Raw genomic sequence first — 20671 nt, forward strand, 5'->3', positions numbered from 1 at the left:
TCACTCGGCAGCCTTGAACAGGAAGCAGCTGCCCAGTCAATCCTAAAATACCAACACAGGTTTGACCAAGGGAGGCACAGCCCCTCCCTGCTCAGGCCTTCCGAGACACTGGGCACTTTTCCTTGTGCCTGGGGCAGAGGGCTATGAATGGGGATACACCAGCACAGAGGCTGCCCTCTCTGATGCTGTCACCAGGGGCTTGGTGGGGACAGAAGATGTAGCTATGGCCTGATCTTCTGCTCAGAGCAGAAGCCAAGGACAGCCTTACAGGCCCACCCTCACTCAGAACACAGGGTTCCACACCAGCTTGTAGGATCTGTGGAATAGAAGTGCAGACAGACAGTGCTCCCCTGGACTTCTCCACGGCCCTCCTCTCCCCCAGCTCATGGGGCCCCAGGCCCTGCCCCTCCAGCTGGCAGCTGCTGACCCTTCACAGGCTTGGGCATCACCAACTGGCCTACCCAGGTTTCCACCGTTGCCCATCTCTGTGGACTGCAGTGCCTTAGAGAACTTGCTCCAGGAACGGGACGCGGACTTGTCGCAGATCTTCTCTCTCATGAGGGAGCCATTTTTAAAGCTGCAGAAGAGGGTATAGCTCTGAGGAAGGGAGCCAGTGCTTGCTCACTGGACCCATGAGTTTCAGTAAAGAGACCCAGGCAGAGGAACTGCAGGTCAGGCTGGACCACAACCCCTAGTCAGTGCACAGCAGGCTCTGAAACTTAGGTATCAGAGGCGCTTCCTCAGATTCCAGGCCCCTGAACGTCCCTGGGAGGCACCGGAAATGCCCTTATCTTAGGCTGTTTACACAGGAGGCTGACACAGAGGAGCCCCAGGTAGAGACAGGGAGCTCCGTTTCTGCACATTCTACCATGGGCACAATGAGGCAGGACGGGCTAGAGTAACTAGCCACATTCTCCAACGCTTCTCAGGGCTTAGGAGCTCAGAAACCATTTCCCTCAGGAGCTCTGGACAGGTCTCCAAAAGCCTGTGGTCAGAGCACAGAGCACGTCCCTTCCATGAGAGCTGTTGGGAAGCAGGATGTCCTTTCCGCTATGAGGGTCCACCACATGCTGGACAGGTCACAGCAACAATGTGAGGTAAATGCTCTTGCCCTCCCCATCTCATGAGGAAAGTGTGGCTCAGACATGCCACACTACGGAGTTTGCCCAAGGTCACACAGGATATAGGTGGTGAGGATAGGATTCAAACCCAGGCTTGAGGGACTCAGGGTCTTGGGTTATTCCCCACCCAGCTCTGCTGTCAGCAAGAGTCGGTGAGTCCTTGGGGGTCTCGGCTGCCCAGCAGAGCCAGGGAAAGTGGAGGGAGTTATTCCAGAGCTTAGTGGAATGACTTAGGGTCCTCAAGATGGTGCCACATCTGCCCACACCTCCTCACCCAGGGAATGGTGCCAACCAACACCCAGGCTCACCACAGGAGTGCCATGTAGTGCTGGGAGTCAACTGGGTTGCAGAAGATGTGGCCTTCCAGGGCAGGCATGGGTTCTTGGAGCCAGAGAAACAGGGTGTCACTGGTGCCCAGGCTGACCTGGGGAGAGATGGGCAGAGGCGGGGCGCCTTGGGCTTTGCCCACACACACTGCCCTCTGCCAGCGACGCGCTGTACTCCACCCACCTTAACCCTGTCACTTTACTCATGCTGCAGATCTCAGATGCAAGGCCACTTTCTCAGAGCCACTTCTGACCCTCCCACACCAGATGAGCCAGGATGCAGATTTCATAGATCTTCTGTGCTGATTTAGCTCCCCAGATACAGATTTCATAGATCTTCTGTGCTGATTTCCCACAACTGCATCTAAATAATGGTTTGGGTGATGGCTGGTTCCCCACATGACTTTCCCACTAGAAGTAGGAAGGCCTGGGTTATGTCTTCCTTATTCATCTGGGCTGCTCACAGCCCTTTGGCCCCAGGTCTGACCCTTTGCCACTGCACGCACTAAGACTGGCCACTGTGAAGCAGGCAGGGGTCCTGCCCATCCAGCAAAGAACAACAACTTTCTGAGAAAGATGTGTGCCCCCATCCCCTCCCTCCACTGCCTTCCAGAACTGGCAGACACTCTGATATACAGGGACCCGGATCCTGGTCCTTCAGGGTCTGGGTCCCAGCAGCATCTCTGCTACTTATCAGAGTGTGGGTGTGAGTGTGGAAACAGAAAGAGCCTATGGGTGTGGGAAGTCACCTTACCGCAATGTCACCTTCCTCCAGTCTCATGCCTGCCAGCGACGCTGAGAATGGGAGGGGAGCTTCTGGTTAGCTGGTGGCCACGTGGGAACCACAAAGCAAACCACAGGGCTCTCCAAGCAGGCGCACAGCCCCCACCTCCAACCCCCACCCACACCCTAGGGTGGAGGCAGGAGCAGGGGGAGCTGAGCTCTCAGGAGGCCCTAAGAGGAGAAGGTCATAGGGGTCAGGGGTGACGTCTCTGTTAGCAGGGCCTCTGATTTGAGCTGTGAAGTCTCTTCCCTGAAGGGGTCCAAACATCCCTCCACTGTCAGGCACTCCCAGGAGTGCAGAGAATCAAGGAGGCCAAGACAAGACACCAAGGATACACAGCAGAGAAAAACACAGGCAGTAATGGAAAAGAAGGGGGTGAGGTTATGTTCACTGTCTGTGCCCTGCCTTAGACACAAGGCCCACAACAGCAGCCTTTTTTTTTTTTTTTTTGAGATATAGAGGTGGGGTATCACTCTGTCACCCAGGCTGGAGTGCAGTGGCATGATTATAGCTCACTGCAGCCTTGAACTCCGTGATGATGCAATCCTCCCAACCTCAGCCTGCCAAGTAGCTAAGACTACAGGTGCACACTACCACACCTGGCTCACAACAGCAATCTTTATCTGCCTTGATTGCTGAAGTGCCCCAGCACTGAAGGAAGGCCTGGCACATAATAGGCACTCACTAAATGCTGAGTGAATGAACATGTGAGTAAAGGTGAAATGGGAGTGAGGAACAGGTGCACTCAAACACTGCCACTGAGGTTCAATCAGCAGCGTGTGTGTCAGAAGCCTTGGATCCAGGAATCCCACCTTTGAGAACTTACCGTGTAACAACAAAGAGATGAGACCGAATGTGCACCTCAACATCGTTTGCACTACCCAAACACTGAAGCAACACCACCCTCCATCCATAAGGGACTGGAGAAATAAATGCTTGGACAATTGAGCTCTAGACAACTGTTAAAATGAGAAAGATACGCCCAGGTTGATTAAAATAAACAATGCTTATTTATGAGCACAGAAAGAAGACTGAAAGGACAGAAAGTAACCATTCTAATTAGGGTTAAAATTAACCTTTCTAGTTAGAGTTAAATGTAACCCTAACCTGGTGGATCATTAGAAAAATACTTTTCCTGGGGTGGGGCTGAGGGGTAGTAGTTAGGGTGTTGTTTAGTGTAGCCCACCTGGCCTTCCTTCAGAGATCCGAGGGCCCCTCCAGGAGTGGCTTCAGGACTACCCAGAGGAGAGGAGGAGGAAGAGAAGAGGCTAGGGAAGGAGATGAGGTATCTGGACGAGAAACAAGTCATTGCTGCAGATCAGATGACAGGGCAGAGACTTAAAACCATGTCCTAGAGGAAGGGTTGGAGGAATTGAGTATTCATCTTGGAACAGAAAAGACAGGTTAGGAATGGGGTGGGCAAGACTGCCTTCCTTAATCATTGAGCAGTTTTCATCCAGAGAGAGAAGAATGACCAGCTCCTGAGGGCAGAGTCGGAGCTAAGATGGGGCAGGTACAAGGAGTCAGATCGCAGGGTGGGGGTGGTGGGGAACGACCACAGAAGGCTTCACCAAGAGGCTGGACTGGAATTCTCAAAAGTCCACCATGGACCCAGTCAGGCTCATCGGACAGTGAAACTCCCCGAGATACTCACCTGGGTTGTCCCCAGTGAAGGCCACCACTTTGCATCCTGGAGGAAATCCGTAGCGCTGGATGTAATAGGAAGAAATGGCTCCCTGAGGGACGGGGATAAAGCAAAGGTGCTCTGTTGAGGTAAATCCCGCCTGCTCAGCACAGCCACCCGCCCTTCAGGCCACGAAAATGCTACAGGCTCCAGGTCACCAAAGCTGAAGGAATGTTTTGCAGAGCCTGGAATCACACCACTCCCTGTCACAAACTGGGCGTGTCCCTCCTGTTCACAAATCGCCAGAGAAGTCCAGTGCAGGTTTAGAACCACGAGCATGAGGTCATCTCAAAAACTGCTGATCCTGAGATTTCAGGTAGAGAGAACAAACCAACCCCTAACTTGTGCTTGCTTTATAAGCTCCAAATTCTTGATATAGCATTAAAAAAAAAAAAACAAAGGTAACAGGACGCCAGTAAGCAAACTCATGGGAGCAGATAATGCCTCGCACACTCGCTCTATCACCCCAGCGACTGGATAAACAACAATCGGACGTGAAAGTGCAGAGAACAATGTTCTAAGGAAAGTAATCCAAAAAAGACAGTGTGCAGGGAGGGCTATCTGAGCACTACCTGCAAAAAGAGGGATGATGAAAAACATGGGTCCTGCTTGGTTCCCCCACATGTGACACCTATGTGACAAATGAAAATGCCTTTTCAGAGTCAGTTCTTTCCTGATCCTCAAGCTGCTCATCTGCACAGGCTCCTTCTTGGAGGCAAGTGTTCTCGCATAAGGCAAACAAAGCCTGCTCTGAATTTCACATCCAACTAAAAGCCACGTGTGGATTATCAGTCCTGATGGCTTGGCTGTTTTCTGTCTGCCCTTTCTCTGCCTTTCTGACCAGCGTCAGTCTGTCTGGGTTCTGCACTGTTGGCTTCCACAGGGCCACATGGCTCTTCCTTCAGCTCCGTGCACTGGCCTCATGGCGTACTTTAGATGTTGATGGTTTGGCTTTGATGTTCTGCCTCATGGTGGCAGAGGCTGTTTTCAGCATGTCAATGTGAATCATACAGGTGTGTGCAGTGGTTCAAACCTGTGATCCCAGCACTTTGGGAGACTGAGGCAGGAGAATTGCCCAATCTGAGCAACATAGTGAGACTCTGTCACTACCCAAATAAAAAAATATATTAGCTGTGCATGGTGGTGCACACCTGTGGTCCTAGCTACTCAGGAAGCTGAGGCAGGGGGATCACTTGAGCCCAGGAGTTCATGGCTGCAGTGAGCTATGATCACGCCACTGCACTCCAACTCGGGTGACAAGGTGAGACTCTGTCCCTGAAAAGAAAACAAAAGTGCTTCTGTGGCTGAGACTCCCAATGAGAAGTCCTCACAGCAGCCCCTCCTCCACATGGCCCAAGACTCCCAGTTACACGACTCCCTCCAGGCCTCAGAGTGCCCTTGTCCCTTGTTCACACCAACATTCTCTCCCACCCAGAGTTCCTTCTGGTTGTTCTGGCTCTGTAGTAAGCATTTCCCACCAAAGGGCCCCAGAGGCAGGACCCAGATCTCTCTCTCTCTCTACTCCATTGTGCCCACAGGACAATGGAGAACAGGGCTGGCCAACTAGGACACACCAGCGCATTCACAGCCAGTGTCCACTGCAAACGAGTGGGGCCGCCGGGATGGGTAAATGTTTTTCCCATTACCCATGGGACCAGGCACTATTTTAAGTGCTTTAAACATTAATTCATCTAATTTGCACAACAGCCCTGTAAGATGAACAACATCATTCCCCTTGTTCCAGATGAGGAAACCGAGACACAAAGTCACAAAGCTGGTAGAACCAGGATTCAGTCCCAGGCTGTCCAGTGCCAGGGCCTGTGCTGTGCCAGCTCCGCTGGTATTTCTTTCTGTTTTCCCCAAGGCTGCCTCCTTCAAGCTTCATCAGCAGTCCCTAGAATTTCAGCACTCTGTGCATTTTTTCTTTAGCTATGCAATCACCTGCCATTTTTATCCCTATTCTAATAAATTCCTAGTGGAATTTTCCAAAGTCCTGCCGACCATAAGGCATGTACCTGAGCACCTACTACGTGCAAGGCACTGATCCAGACACTGACTTACATCTTAGGCTAAACTGAAGACCCTGCATGTGTACGCCTGTGGGTGAATGAACAAGGGAGTGTGCAGCGTGTGTGTGTGTGTGTGTGTGTCTGTGTGTATGTGTGTGCGCTACAGTGCTTCCCTGGTAACTGCCAGCTCTTAAATGAGCCACATCGCCAGAAAGGAGACCTACCACAACTGAGCATGATGGTACTGGTGGGCCAAGCTTCTCCTCTAAATGAGGTGCACAGGCACCAAGGCAAGTCTGGGACCAGACTTTATCCTGTATCTGCAACAAATTCATTCCAGAACCTGAGGAAGGAAAGAAACAAACAACAGACACATCTTGAAAACGGACCTTTTGTAAAAATGCACAAATCTGGCAAACAGCAGATAATTCTCTTGACGCAACTTGTACTAGAGCTCTTTCTTCATGGAAGGTATGCATGCTTGTGTTGTTCTGGAACCAGAGAACTAGAGGCCCTAGAGGCCCTTGGAAACACATGGCACCACACCTCCTCCAAATATTCCTCATCAACTCAAACACTACAGTTAGCTTGGAAATCTGCTGCTCAGAGACCTCCCAGGGGGCCTAGAACTAGCAGCAACACACTGACCAGTAACCACTCTCTATGTCCCTTAGGTTTCCAGGTCAGCCCCCAGGGATTTCTCAATCTCATCTGACCTTTCAAGGAAAGGTCTCAGAGTCCTCTAAACTTCCTCCTGGTCACTGAGATCAACCTATTAGCTCCTTCCTAGAACATCCTCCTCCCAAGGCTTCCCTGAGGATGGGGAAGGACAGGGAACCCAGAGCTTGCAGGGAGAGACCTCCTCCTCCACTGGGCCAATGTGGAGGCAGACAGAGGTGGGCTGGGATGCTGATGGTGTCACCTGCCCAGGTGAAATTAGGAGGTGCCATCTCAGGTGAGTGAAGGGGAGCAGAGTGGAGGGCCCAGCTGTGGCTGAGGAACATAAACCTCTGGAATGCCCCCCGCAGTAGCTGCTGCGGTTATCAGCCCTGTGGCAGGAGTGCAGAACACGGGTGGACATGCAGGCTACTCCAAGTTGACTGTTCTGCCTGTCTGAGTTCTACGGAGCTAGCTGTAGGGAACCGTTGCCTCCTTCAGATTGTGAGGGAAGCTTAATAGCACTCCTTAGTCACTCTCTCTCCTGAAACCAGAATAAAGCCTGGCACACAACAGCCCTCAAAACCTTCCCATGAACTCCCACGAGGCTCAGAGCATCCCAGGCTCCATTCTGAAGCCACGTCCATGGCTCTGGGCTCCCGCCCTGCATTCTCCACCCCCATTCTGTCCACAGTCTTCTCACTCTTAGGCTCATCCAAGAGTTCCTGCAGCAACCTCTTCCCAGCTTTCCCTCCTCACTGGCATCATCCGCAATTTATTTTTTTTTAGTGTTTTGATTCTAGAAGCTCATAAATCTCATGAGTTCACCAAATGTGAAACAAAAACTTTCATAGCTCCTTGCAGGAGCCAGGCTCCATGACTACCCCTGCTGATCCCACCCTCCTGGTCTTCACCCCTTGTGAGGTTCCCCCTAACATTATACTGGGTCAGCTCTACCTAGTGTGTGACCAGTAAGATGAGACAAAAGTGATGGCACATCACTTCAAGATTAGGGTATAAAAGACTCCTCAGCTTCTGCTTGGCCTCTGTCTCCTCCCTCCCTCTCTGCAATGTCACTAATGGCCCCATAAAGAGGTCCACATGTGAGGAACCACGGCCTCTTGCCTGTAGTCATGTGCATGATGCTGGAAACGGATCCTCTAGCCCCAGTCGACCCTGAAGATGACTTCAGCCCCGGCTGCCAGCCTGACTGCCACCTTGTGGGAGATCCTGAGCCAGTACCTCCCAGCTAAGCTGCCCCCACATTCCTGACTCTCAGACACTAGGTGAGAAAATAAACATGGTGGTCTTCAGTTGGTAAGTGTTGGGGTCATTTGTTAAGTGGCAAAAGATAATGAATACACTTCCTTCCTGGCAATAGATGACAGGGCTACAAGATTGGCACCCACTCAGGGTGGATGGGGCTCCCACTGCCTGCACACCCACATGCCACATGCAGGCTGCCCAGGCACCCACCCCATACCCCGAGGCTCACCATCGCTGTAGTCAATAGGGGAGTAAGAGCCAAGGAACAGGGAAGCAGCAAAGCTACTGACCAAAGAAATTCTCTGTAAAGGAAAGAAACAGTGAGAGGTGCCTCACTTCCACACACCCTGCGCTACTGAATGCTTCTGACACACACACAGCATGAAAAAAAATTGGAGAGGGAAGTGGAAACTTTGAGCAAAAGGCCCAAATAATGGTGGAGACTGTGCATCTCAGATAGGAGCTGCTGGAATACCATGAGCGGACTCCTCGGGAGAGCATTCATTCTCTACAGTTTCTGATGGGCCAGAAAACTGCCAAGGTCAAAAGAGACAAAAGCCAAAAGCCCTATGAGAAAGGGCTTAGGGAAGCTGCCTTTCCATCCAGAATCCACATGCTGGGGAATGTGTGCCCTGATTTCCTTCCTCTATTTCCTTGGCATTTACTTCTGGTCACAAGGGAAGTGGATGTGTGGCCTCAGAACTAACCAGGACACTCTCAGGGCTTCAGGAAAGCTGGCTCCTCAGAAGCCACAGACCCTGAGCAGTAGCCAGAGAAATAAATGATGGATTTTCAATGCCACCCTGAGGGTCTGTACTTCCGCATGAGAATCTTGGGCCTTTGGAACTGTGGAGAGAATGTTATCACCCCCTGACCTCTGTCAGGCCAACTTCATTCCACACACAGAATTTAGGGAGGGTTTTCACCACTCCACCCAAAGCCTACATTAATGGCTAATGCTGCAGAGTAATCTGGAATCTTGAATCATTAAATAATAAACCACATGTTAATTTCTAAGATTAAAAAGGCACTTTGGTTTAACGTGAGCTGATCGTTTCCTTATCGCAAGATGAAAATCACTAGCCAGGCTGTGGGGCTGTTTCTCAGGCAGCAACAAGTGCGGGCTTCAGCAACTGTGGAGCCAGGAATGAACCTGGGTTCCTGTGACAGAGGCTCTGGCTGAAGGGCCGCAGCTGGGGACACAAAGGCCTAGTCCTACACATTTCCAAAGAAAACACTGACTCCACGCCAACCATGTGCCTGGTAGTCCTCCTGTGTTAACCACATAGGAAAGTGAGCAGACACAGCCTGCTCAGGCACCCGGATCTTCTACTCAGGTGCTCTCGGGAACATGTCAGTCCCCAGTGCTCCTACCTGGACCCTCACCCTCACCCTTCTGGTCAGGAGAACCCCTGACTTCTCTTTCCCACATTCCATTCTTCCCCTCCTCTTTGAAAATGTCCTGACAATGAGAAAAAAGCAAATCGAATGTATCATTTGTTAATGTCTGCTTATCAATGTTTTCAGTCACTGCACATAAGATGTATCTATTCTAACGTATTATGAAAAGAATTCAACTGTGACTTTCAAATAGGAACATTTAACCAACCTCTGTATGTGAGTAGGCCTCGGGGTTCTGCTGGTAAATTTTTGCAATTTGGTTTCCTGTAAAACGCTGGAAAAGAAATATAAATTCTTAGGAAACCAAATCCTACACAGAATGAATAATCACCTCCATAAAGTGAGTTTAACGTAGCAAGCGCTGTATAGGAGTAGGTATCATGAAAGCTTTTAAAAGTAAGCCCCAACCGGCTATGGTACTGTGTGCTTGTAATCCCAACTACTTAAGAGGCTGAAGCGGGAGGAGCTCTGGAGCCCAGGAGTCCAGCCTGGGCAACACAGTGAGACCCCATCTCTAATAAATAAATATTTTTAAAATCAGCATTAAATCTGTTTGATATCTACTGAACAATGTGATTTTGGCCTTTAAATCCTTAAAATGTCCTTAGTAATCAAATATTCAGGCAGTAAACAATGGCTCTGCACCCACAGGATACAGAAGTGAGTAACTTTCGGGCCTTCCTGGAGGGCCTCTCCCACATCAGGACTGGACAACACTGAGTGAATAACCCTTGCCCTTCACACAGCATGGTGACTGTTCTGACCAAGGCACCAGAGGGGGGACTGGGGTATTTTCCCCATCCACATATTGTTATTTCAGGTAGCCCAAGTAGGGTTGGCCCTATCCCCAAAACTTCTACTTGGGTCATAAGACCCAAACTGGCCTAATCACAATCACCCCTGGGGACATTGCTGAACCAGTGGAACAGAGACATTCTTTTTTTTTTTTTAACTTTGCCAGGCACTGCACTAAGTGCCTTACATGCACTGGCTTTTTTCAACTTCAAACCTACCCAAAACACAAGTCCTGTTGTAATCCCCAGGTTACAGACAATAAGAGGAGGAGCCCTCCTCACCCCCAAGCACAGCACCTCCATGTCAGGAGCACAGCCATGTGCACACCCAGCCTGGCCTGGGAACACACAGGACGGCAGGTGGCCTGGATCAGGACCCAGGGGCCACAGTGCCTGTTCCTGGCTCTGCAGGGCCAACACCTCCACCACCTCATGTGATCCCCACAGAGGCAGGTCACCCACTATGCCTCCAGAGCCTGCAACCCGACCACCACTTGCACCCCCTCCATCCTCAGCCTACCTCGTAGGCACGGGACCCCGTGAGGCAGCTGAGAGCCTGAGCCCCGCCCACGGCAGCCTCCAGCTGGCGGCACTGGGCTGTGGTACTGGAGTCCATCCACACCGGGCAGTCGCTGATGGAGAAACAGTCCTGGGAAGGAGGGCAAAGGCACAGGCTTAAGCTCCATCCGCTGACTTGGAGAGCTGCCCCAGGGCTGGCAGTCACACTGCCTATCACGGCAGTCGTGATGTTTCTTCCCAAGTGATCTTGGTTGGAGACACATGGGATAGCCCTTTGTGCTGTAAGCTAGAACTGGCCCAATGGGGTCTCTCCCCAAAAGCCTGAGGTTGAAAGCTCTTCTGGTGAGGGTGTCTGAGCATAGCTGCAACACTGAGATGAGCAGGCTTCAGGACCCACAGGACTTGGGACTCTACAGAAGTTTCTCACACTCACACAATGTAGTCACAGCTACCTGCAGCTGCTGGTGTAGCGGGAGGTCTGGTGATAGGCTTGTCAGTGCCTGCTGGGCTCCAGTCTTCCAGTATATACTTCCGTGTTGCTGTTGGGAAACCCAAGCACACGTTCACATGACCACACACCGGTGTCACAGCCTCCTGGAGACAGAGAAAGACCCCAGACCACATGCTAAAGAACTGGGCTCCACACCCGCCCCTGCCACTTAGTCACAGAGCTCATCACCCTCCTGAGATTTGGTTTCCATTTCAAGAAAATGGGGAGGAACTCTGCCCCGTCTACCCTACAACTTATAGAAAAGGTTCAAGAACGAATTATTGGTCTGGATTTTGATGCCTTTTGTAAAACTGCATTTAAAGACATTGCTTGTAATATTACCTGAAATTCATTTATTTATTCACTCACCCCATTAATTAATTAATTCATTCATTCAACGAACATTTATTAAGCACATAGATCATGCCAGGCTTGGGACAGATGAATAGGATACTATCGTCCCTGTTCTTCAGGCTATTGGAGTTGAGTCAGGGAAAAGGACACAAGTATACAATTACAAAACCCTATGGAGCTGCAGTGACAGGGCCATGCGAACAGAGGCACCTGACCAACTCGGGTACAGATGGGTGGAAGTGGTCGTGAGTATCAGGAAATGGTCCTAGTGTGTGTTGCATGCAGAGAATCTGCAGGTGAGGGGCACCAGGCAGGTCCCGGGAAGGGTGGCATTCTAAGCAGTGGGCCTGAGGCTGGGTTGTGGGTACATGATGGGCTGAAGAGAAAGGAGACAGCCTGAGCACTGAGTGCCTGAAACCATACTCAGGAGGCTGGGGTTTATCTTGGAGGTAGTGGGAACCCTGGATTACTAGGGGGAGTGATGTGGACAGGGCTGAATGTATGAAGGGCTTGTGGGAGTCATGGGGAAGGTAGGCTGGAGGCAGGGAGGCTGCGGTAGAGACCTGGAGAAGAATGACAAGCAAGTAGTGCTGGAGAAGACATGGTAGAGTCAAGAGTCACAGATAAATCAGTGGGATGTGAGGACCCTTGGATGTGGGGTGGGAAGGTGGAGGAGTCAGGGATGACAATTGAGTTGTGCCCTGGGTGGATGGGGAGAATTCCCTGAGAAAGAGAACCCAGAAAGGAGGAGCTCTGAAGGGAGACAGAACTCAGTCTGGGACATGCTAAGTTTGAGGCATTTGTGGGATATTCAGTCATGGGGGTCAGGGAATATCTAGGAGGGAAATGGGTGTCCAGGCCTGGGATTCGGGAGAGAGAAGTAGACAAGATCACCCAGGGAACCTCTGTTGTGTTTAACAAGAACCAAAACAATAAATTCCTGTTAGGTCATGGAGGAAGAAGCATCTTCAGAAAAATTAGTTACATCCTAGTAAGGATTTGAAAATATGGTAATCCAGCATGGAGAAAAGTGATCCCAGCACCACCAAGGGACTGGATGAGATGGACTTGGGTCCTGACTCCTACTCCCAGAACAGTGTGATCTTGGGTAAGTGACATCACCTCTCTGTGCCTCATGGAAATATTAATAATCACAGCAGAAGCCCAAGCTTTAATAATGCTTACTGCGTATTAATAGGAGGCACTGTGCTATGTACTTATACTCATAATGACCCTATGACAGATGAGAATACAGGGGCACCAGAAAGCCAGATGACGCATCCTAGCTCACTGCTTGTGAATGGTAGAGCCAGGGATCAAACCCAGACAGGATGCCCTGAGTGTGTACCAAGCACTCCACAGCACCACCCTGTAGAATTGTAAGGATTAAGTTGGATGGCATCTGGAAAGGCCTCAGAATTGTATCTGGCATGCACTAAGTGTTCAGTCAATGTCCTTTGATATCATTATTAATACTCTTCCTTCTACTGAAACAACTATCATTATTAGGATCATTTTTAACTTTGCTTTTACTTTCAGGAAATAGAAAAGCAATTGTGGTGCCCCCAAGCAGTCATAATAAATTCATGTCAATTGCTTCCTCCATCCCCTTTAGAGGACCTCTACTCAATTCTCTCACCAAGAGTCCTATTTTATATAACACTTAATCCTAAGAACTGTCTCAGATCCTTTTGCAATGAGACAAGTTATACAGTCTCCAAAGTAAAATAGTTGTAGGGATTTTTATTCACGGTGAAATGTGTGCAATGCCTGTCAAGAATGAGCTGCTCCCCATCCAAGGGGAGCCATCTCTTCAACACCAGCACCACTGCCCAGGACAGTTACCCTCACATGGCAGACAGAGTCTGCTGCAAACGAACCTGGCCTGCCCCGGACAAGGCTAGGACTTGAGAGAAGTCAAAGCCTGAAGCCTTCATCTTTTCCAAGATGATATCCAGTGCCTGAGAAGAAAAACAGAACCCACCATGACTGCACAGAACCACTGAATCAGACACGCAAGCCTCAGAATTGAAACACAAGTGCCTGCCATTACAGCAGAGGACTCTGGGCAGATGATGAAAAAACTCATGACTTGGGATTTGTAAGCACTAGAGTACAGTATTTAAACAAGTAGGCATCAATCAAATAAAAAGGTCAACTATCCTAAAAATATTTTAAATAAATGGAATCATAAACCACCAATGCTCAAATTTTACTGCCCCTCCTTTTTTTTTTTTTTTCAAGACAGGGTCTTGCTCTGGTTCCCAGACTGAAATGGAGTGGTGCAATCTTAGCTCACCGCAGCCTCAACCTCTCAGGCCCAAGTGATTCTTCCATCTCAGCCTCCCAAGTGGCTGGAACTACATGTGCATGCCTTCACCTCACACCAGTAATCCCAGCACTTTTGGAGGCCAAGGCAGAAGGATCACTTGAGCTCAGGAGTTCAAGACCAGTGTGGGCAACATAATGAGATCCCATCTCTACAAAAAAATGAAAAATTTAGCTGGGTGTGGTGGCATGAGCCTGTAATCCCAGCTACTCAGGAGGCTGAGGAGGGAGGATACTTGAGCCCAGGAGATTGAGGCTATAGTGAGCCATGATCACACCACTGCACTCCAGTCTGGGCAACACAGTGAGACCTTGTCTCAAAAGCAAACAAAGTAAGGCAGCCAACTTTTGGCTTCTTTTATTTGCATTTTCAAGCCACTATACTAGTGATCTGACTTTACTGCAACAGGGAAGTGAAGAGCAAAGTAGAGAGCTCCCATGAGAGTGAAGCATCAGGCCCAGACTCCCTGTATCCAGGAGCCAGAGGCTGGAGGGAGTGGATAGAGATGATGGCCACCTGTTCCAGGCCCCTATTCCAGCCTCTACTGTCTGGTTGGACTCTCCTTTCTAGCAAAACCCAATGAGTGGGATGGATGGTGGTGCCCAGTAGAACTTGGCACCATCCTCCTAAGATTTCACAGCAGGAATTAGAGATTCTCTCTGACCTGTGTTTTCCTGAAGGCAGAGAAGACTCTCTCACTTTTGCCTGACTCCACCACCCCCAACCTTTGCTTGGAGGGCTCCTTTCAGCCCTGGCTATGGATGCCATCTCTATCTGTGCCCATCAAACCTCAGGCAGGGAGTGGGGCACAGCTGGAACAGGGACTGGCAGAGCTAGGATCAAGTTTGGTCCTGGAGGCTGTGTCAGATCAGAAATCACCCTGGCCCCACCCCCAAGCGTGGCTCTCACCCACTACTCACCTCCCCAGGTGAAGACCTTGGCCTATGAGATGCCCTCGACATCATCACTGGGACCTCCTGACACTGACCATTGCCTCTAACCCCTGACCCTCCCACTCTGCCCCTTGGTCTGGCTCAGCTCCCTCTGAAGTACATTCTAGCCAGTTTGTCTGGATAAAAATCCATCCTTTACCCCAATTCTCCAGTGTATGAATCAGGGTTACACCAATAAAAAAGAAATCATACTAGTTATTTTTAACAAAAAGAATTTAATATAGGGAACTGGTTAGATAGGTATTGGAGGACTGAAAAAAGCCTTTGGAAGACACACAGTTGGCCTCCAGTTTCAGGGACTTGGGGACCCTGTAGCATATGATGAGGTAGCCCCTGGTGCTACCATACTTCTCTGTGCTTTCCACATCCCTGCTCCTGTGGCCCCCTAGGTCACCAGATCCTGCTACAGGCATTCTCCTTTCCTGTTGATCCTCAGAGGCAGGCCTGGCTTGGGACTGATATGAGTCTGACTGGCCAGGCCATAACTTGCCATTCTGAATGCTTAGGGAGCTAAGGGATCCTGGAGGCTGAGCACGAAGACCCTGAGGGTTATGTTTGTATTTCTTTTTTTCTTTTTCTTTTTTTTTTGAGATGGAGTTTCACTCTTGTTATCCAGGCTGGAGTGCAATGGTGCAATCTTAGCTCACTGCAACTTCCACCTCCCAGGTTCCAGTGATTCTCCTGCCTCAGCCTCCTGAGTAGCTGGGATTACAGACATGTGCCACCATGCCCGGCTTTTGTATTTTTAGTAGAGACGGGGTTTCACCATGTTGGCCAGGCTGGTCTCAAACTCCTGACTTCAGGTGATCCACCTGCCTCGGCCTCCCAAAGTGCTGGGATTATAGGCGTGAGCCTCCACACCCAACCTATGTTTGTATTTCATGGTACAAGGGAGGCCACAGGGCCTGACTGCAGATGTTTGGAAAAGATTTGCTCTGTGGTATTTTAAAGATGGTTAATGGCAGGACTTGCCATCTACTGTGGCTCCAGCACCTGGAAGTTCTGAGCCTGGGAGTGTTGACACCAGCTGAGGCTGAGCCTGGTCCCAGGAGCCATGCCAACTCCACTTTCCCATGAGGACCTGGTCTCAACAGATGCTCTCATTGGCTGCCACCTTTGGACTTCCTAGCAAATCAACGAGTCTGCCAGTGAGACAGGCTGGGGACAGAAGGAGAACAGGAATCCCTGCGCTTACCTGGACCCACATTAGCACTGGAGAAGTGACCGTCAGCCCATCCTTGTGCATATGAACACCGCCCTGAGTCCTGCAAGAACAACAGAGAATCAGGCCAGAGCCTCAGGGCAGGCAGACTGTTGCAAAGCCAGGAGAAACCCTGTGATAGATGACTCTGGAAATGTCCAGATGAAGGAGAACCTTCCCCAACCCCAAGTGGGAACTGTTGATTGAACAGGCACAAGGGCTGCAAAGATGGAAAGAAAAGACAGGCAAATCGCCCAGAGTGGCCCAGAGGTGGCAATTCTCAGAAAGCACCTTCTAAAGAAACCTAGATAAGAAAGGCTCACCCTGGGGGAGTGCAGGGTTGGATTATAAAATCCCTTTCAAGCCCCATATGTTTGGAGAGGTAGAAGAGGGGCAGCTACCCAGAGATGCTGCCTTGGAGGAAAGAGTGTCTCTACTATCACAACAGACCAGGAAGTCCTTGGACGACAGGCTTTGGAAGTTTGACTGGAACCCTCTCCCCACCCTCCTCACTCCTAGAAGATTCTAGTGCAAAGAGCTGATCTGATAAAATCCAACCCTTTTAACTATGTGTTTAAAAAGAGAAAACCAGGCTCAGAATCCACACCAAGATTCTATTAGATAACCATGTGATCTAGCCATTCAATTCCTAAGTATCCAGCCAAGAGAAATGAAAGTTTAAGTCCATAGAAAGATTTGTACACAAATATTCATAGCAGACTTATTTGTAATAATTAACTGGAGTCAATCCAGTGTCCCTAAACAAGTGAACAGATAAATTGTGGTGCATATATGTGATATCATACTACAGAGCAAGAAAAAATAAGAACTATTGATATGTACACAATTATAACTTATATAGGAATAGACTAGAAGGTGTAAATTCATCTATACTGAGAAAAGGAGATCAGTGGTTGTCTAAATCTAGTGGGTTCTAGGAACAGGCCCTAAGCCTGTCATAAAAAGGCCTTAAAGAAACTGGCCACAAACAGGAGTTCTGCAGCAATGTGACATGCTCATGATGGCTATGACACTCATGCTAGAGGTTGCTGGTTTACTGAAATAAGGGCAAGGAACACCTGGCCCACCCAGGGCGGAAAACTGCTCAAGGCGTTCCTAAACCACAAACGATGGCATGAGCGATCTGTGCCTTAAGGACATGTTCCTGCTGCAGATAATCAGCCAAAGCCTGTTTCTCTGCTCCTCACTAAGAATGCTTTGTTTCCCATAAGGAATGCTTTTAGCTAATCTATAATCTATAGAAACGATGTTTATCACAAGCTTACTGTCAATAAATATGTGGGTAAAACTCTGTTTGTGGCTCTCAGCTCTCAAGGCTGTTAGCCGATTCCACACTGCACTTTATTTCTGGGTCTTTGTCTTCATTCCTCTAGTGCCACTGGGTTGGGGTCTCCACGACCGTGCTGGTCTTGGTAGGTGGCACCCAACATGGGGCTTGAACCCAGGTCGAAGGGTCGCCGGAGCGACAGCTAGAGAACATGGAACTATGCTGGAGGACACCCAAGTACTCTTAAGCAATCCCCATGGTAAGTAAGAAGGGGAGCTCAGAAGCATCAGGGTAACAATGGGACAAGGGTCGAGCAGGCACAAGGCTTATTTGAGTCTGCTTCGGCAGCTCCTCAGAAAACAGGGAGTGAAGGTTAGCACTAGCCAACTTATGCAGCTTTTTAGTGCGGTAGAGAAATATTGTCCCTGGTTTCTGGACCAAGGGACTATGAATGTAGAGGTCTGGGAAAAGGTAGGCAGCACACTGAAAAAGGCATATAATGATGGTGCTGAGGATATTCCTATAACTGTCTGGTCAGTGTGGGCTCTGGTTCGTTCCACCTTGCAGCCTTTCCACACAGATGATGAGGAGGAGGAATCAGAGGAAGAAGAAGAGTATAACGAAGTAACAGAAGAGATGACAAAGCAGGTTCGTTTGCCAGCTAAAGTGGCAAAGGAGGGAGAGGTTTGTCCCTACCCCTCTCCACCCCCTCATTATTTTGAAGAAAAAGAGTGGCCTGACCCTCCAGATCTTTCTTTTCTGGAGGACACTGGGTGAAAAGTTGTTGTCCCAGTGACTGTCCAAGCCGTGCCTCGAGTGACCGCTCTCAGGCAGGAATTCAGCAAGCTAGATGAGAGGGTTATATGGATGCTTGGTAGTTCCCTGTTAGATTACACCCAGATGATCAACAGGAGAATATTATGGCTATATTTGAGCCTTTTTCTTTGAAATTACTCAAAGAATTTAAACAAGCTATTAATCAATATGGACCAGGTTCTCCTTTTGTAATGGGACTGTTAAAGAATGTTGCTGTCTCCAGTCGGATGATTTCTACTGACTGGGACGCTCTTACTTGAGCTTGTCTGACTGCTGCTCAGTTCTTAAAATTTAAAACTTGGTGGGCAGATGAAACTTCCATCCAGGCTGCTCACAATGCCCAGGCCCAACCTCAAGTTAATATAACTTACAGACCAAGTTTGGGGGTCAGCGGCTGGGCTGGTTTAGGTGCACAAGTGGTCATGCATGATGATGCTATAGAGCAGCTTAGAGGAGTGTGCATTAGAGCTTGGGAAAAAAATCACTTCAGGAGGAAAACAATATCCTTCCTTTAGTGCTGTCAAACAGAGACTGAAAGAACCTTATGCAGATTTTACAGCTTAGTTACAGGAATCTCTTAAAAAGGTGATTGCGGATTCTGCTGCTCAGGATACAGTGTTGCAGTTATTAGTTTTCGACAATGCCAATCCTGAGTGCCAAGCCACTCTGTGACCTATTAGAGGAAAAGCACATTTGGTTGAGTATATTAAAGCTTGTGACAGTATCGGAGGTAATCTGCATAAAGCTATTCTGCTAGCCCAGGCAATTGCAGGACTGACAGTAGGTAAAGGAAATACTTCGTTTCCTGGAGCTTGTTTTAACTGTGGGAAACACAGTCATACTAAAAAAGAAGTTCGAAAAAATCAGTAAGTCAGGCTGCCAGTTGGGGGTAAAAAGAAAACTGCTGAGCCTGGAATATGTCCAAAATGCAAAAAAGGAAAACACTGGGCTAATCAGTGTCACTCTAAGTTTGATAAAGATGTGAACCCGATTTCGGGAAATGCTATGAGGGGCCCGTCCTGGGCCCCATTCCAAACTGGGGCATTTCAAGCTCTGGCCACTCCCTCACCCCTGTACAACGCCTGTCCCCCACCACAGCAGGTAGTGCCACAGTAGATTTATGCTGCACAAAAGCTGTGAGCCTTTTGCCTGGGGAACTCCCGCAAAAAGGGCCAAAAGGAGTCTGTGGACCCTTGCCAGGGGGGAGAGTAGGATTACTTCTAGGTACAGGTAAAAACAGGAGTCACTGATTCAGATTACAAGGGGGAAATTCAAATTGTTATATCTACTGCTGTTCCCCGGAAAGCAGAGCCAGGAGAGCGTACAGCACAGCTCCTGACTGTGCTATATATGGAAACAGGGAAAGCAGAAACTAAACGAACAGGAGGATTTGGAAGCACAAATAAACAAGGCAAAGCAGCTTATTGGGTGAATCAAATTACCAATAAGCATCCTACCTGTGAAATACCATTCAAGGAAAAAAATTTAAAGGATTGGTAGATACAGGAGTGGACATTTCAATCATTTCTCTACAGCATTGGCCGTCTGTGTGGCCAATTCAACCTACTCAATTTAACATAATTGAAGTTGGTAAAGCCCCTGAAGTATACCAAAGTAGTTACATTTTGCATTGTGAAGGGCCCGATGGACAACCTGGGACTATTTAACCAGTTACAACTTCTGTACCTATAAATTTATGGGGGAAGATTTATTACAACAATGGGGAGCACAAGTGTTAATTCCAGAACAATTATATAGCCCTCAAGTCAACATATGATGCATGAAATACGGTATGTCCCTGGTATGGGACTAGGAAAAAATTTGCAAGGTTTGAAGGAACTGCTTAAAGTGGAAAGAAACAGTTCCCGCCGAGGCTTAGGATACCATTTTTGATGGCAGCCATTGCTAAGCCTCCAGAACCTATACCTTTAAAATGGTTAACAGATAAGCCAATTTGGATAGAACAATGGCCACTGAGTAAAGAGAAACTGGAGGCTTTAGAGAACTTAGTTACTGAACAATTAGAAAAAGGACACATAGCTCCAACATTTTCTCCCTGGAATTCTCCAGTCTTTGTTATTAAATCAGGTAAATGGAGATTGTTGACAGATCTTAGAGCCATTAATTCAGTTACACAACCTATCGGGGCATTACAGCCAGGACTGCCTTCTCCTGCTATGATTCCAAAAAATTGGCCTTTAATAGTCATAGATTTAAAAGACTGTTTCTTTACTATCCCCTTAGCTGAGCAAGACTGTGAATGGTTTGCATTTACGATTCCTGCGGTCAACAACCTGCAGCCTTGTAAGCATTTTCATTGAAAAGTGTTGCCACAAGGCATGTTAAACAGTCCAACAATTTGTCAGACTTATGTAGGACAAGCAATTGAACCTACTTGTAAATTGTTACATTATTCATTATATAGATGATATTCTTTGTGCTGCCCCCACTCGAGAAATATTACTCCAATGTTATAATCACTTGCAAAACTCGATTTCTCATGCCGGTTTAATTACAGCTCCTGAAAAAATTCAGACTACTACTCCTTACTCCTACTTGGGGACCTTAGTAAATGACACTACTATTGTGCCACAATTGAACCACACATAGGGATCAACTGAAAACACTGAATGACTTTCAAAAACTACTAGGGGACATTAATCGGATACGGCCTGCTCC

The 20671-nt window shown here is 48.7% G+C and overlaps 1 protein-coding gene across 3 annotated transcripts in view; it reads right to left on the reverse strand.

Moving 5' to 3' along the window:
- XYLB (xylulokinase) overlaps positions 1 to 20671 on the reverse strand; it is a 67994-nt gene that overhangs the window by 29721 nt on the left and 17602 nt on the right. For all 3 annotated transcript variants that reach the window (XM_010357242.2, XM_010357244.2, XM_010357243.2), the window contains 11 exons: positions 15883 to 15952; positions 13286 to 13366; positions 11014 to 11100; positions 10563 to 10691; positions 9457 to 9522; positions 8077 to 8149; positions 6149 to 6267; positions 3886 to 3967; positions 2202 to 2242; positions 1430 to 1545; positions 462 to 577 (listed from right to left, as the gene is read on the reverse strand). In XM_010357242.2, the coding sequence (XP_010355544.1) occupies positions 462 to 577; positions 1430 to 1545; positions 2202 to 2242; positions 3886 to 3967; positions 6149 to 6267; positions 8077 to 8149; positions 9457 to 9522; positions 10563 to 10691; positions 11014 to 11100; positions 13286 to 13366; positions 15883 to 15952 (980 nt within the window). The remainder of the gene's footprint in view (positions 1 to 461; positions 578 to 1429; positions 1546 to 2201; positions 2243 to 3885; positions 3968 to 6148; positions 6268 to 8076; positions 8150 to 9456; positions 9523 to 10562; positions 10692 to 11013; positions 11101 to 13285; positions 13367 to 15882; positions 15953 to 20671) is intronic.

The sequence above is a fragment of the Rhinopithecus roxellana genome, chromosome 1 (genome assembly GCF_007565055.1).
Source record: "Rhinopithecus roxellana isolate Shanxi Qingling chromosome 1, ASM756505v1, whole genome shotgun sequence".
Classification (NCBI taxonomy): Eukaryota; Metazoa; Chordata; class Mammalia; order Primates; family Cercopithecidae; genus Rhinopithecus; species Rhinopithecus roxellana.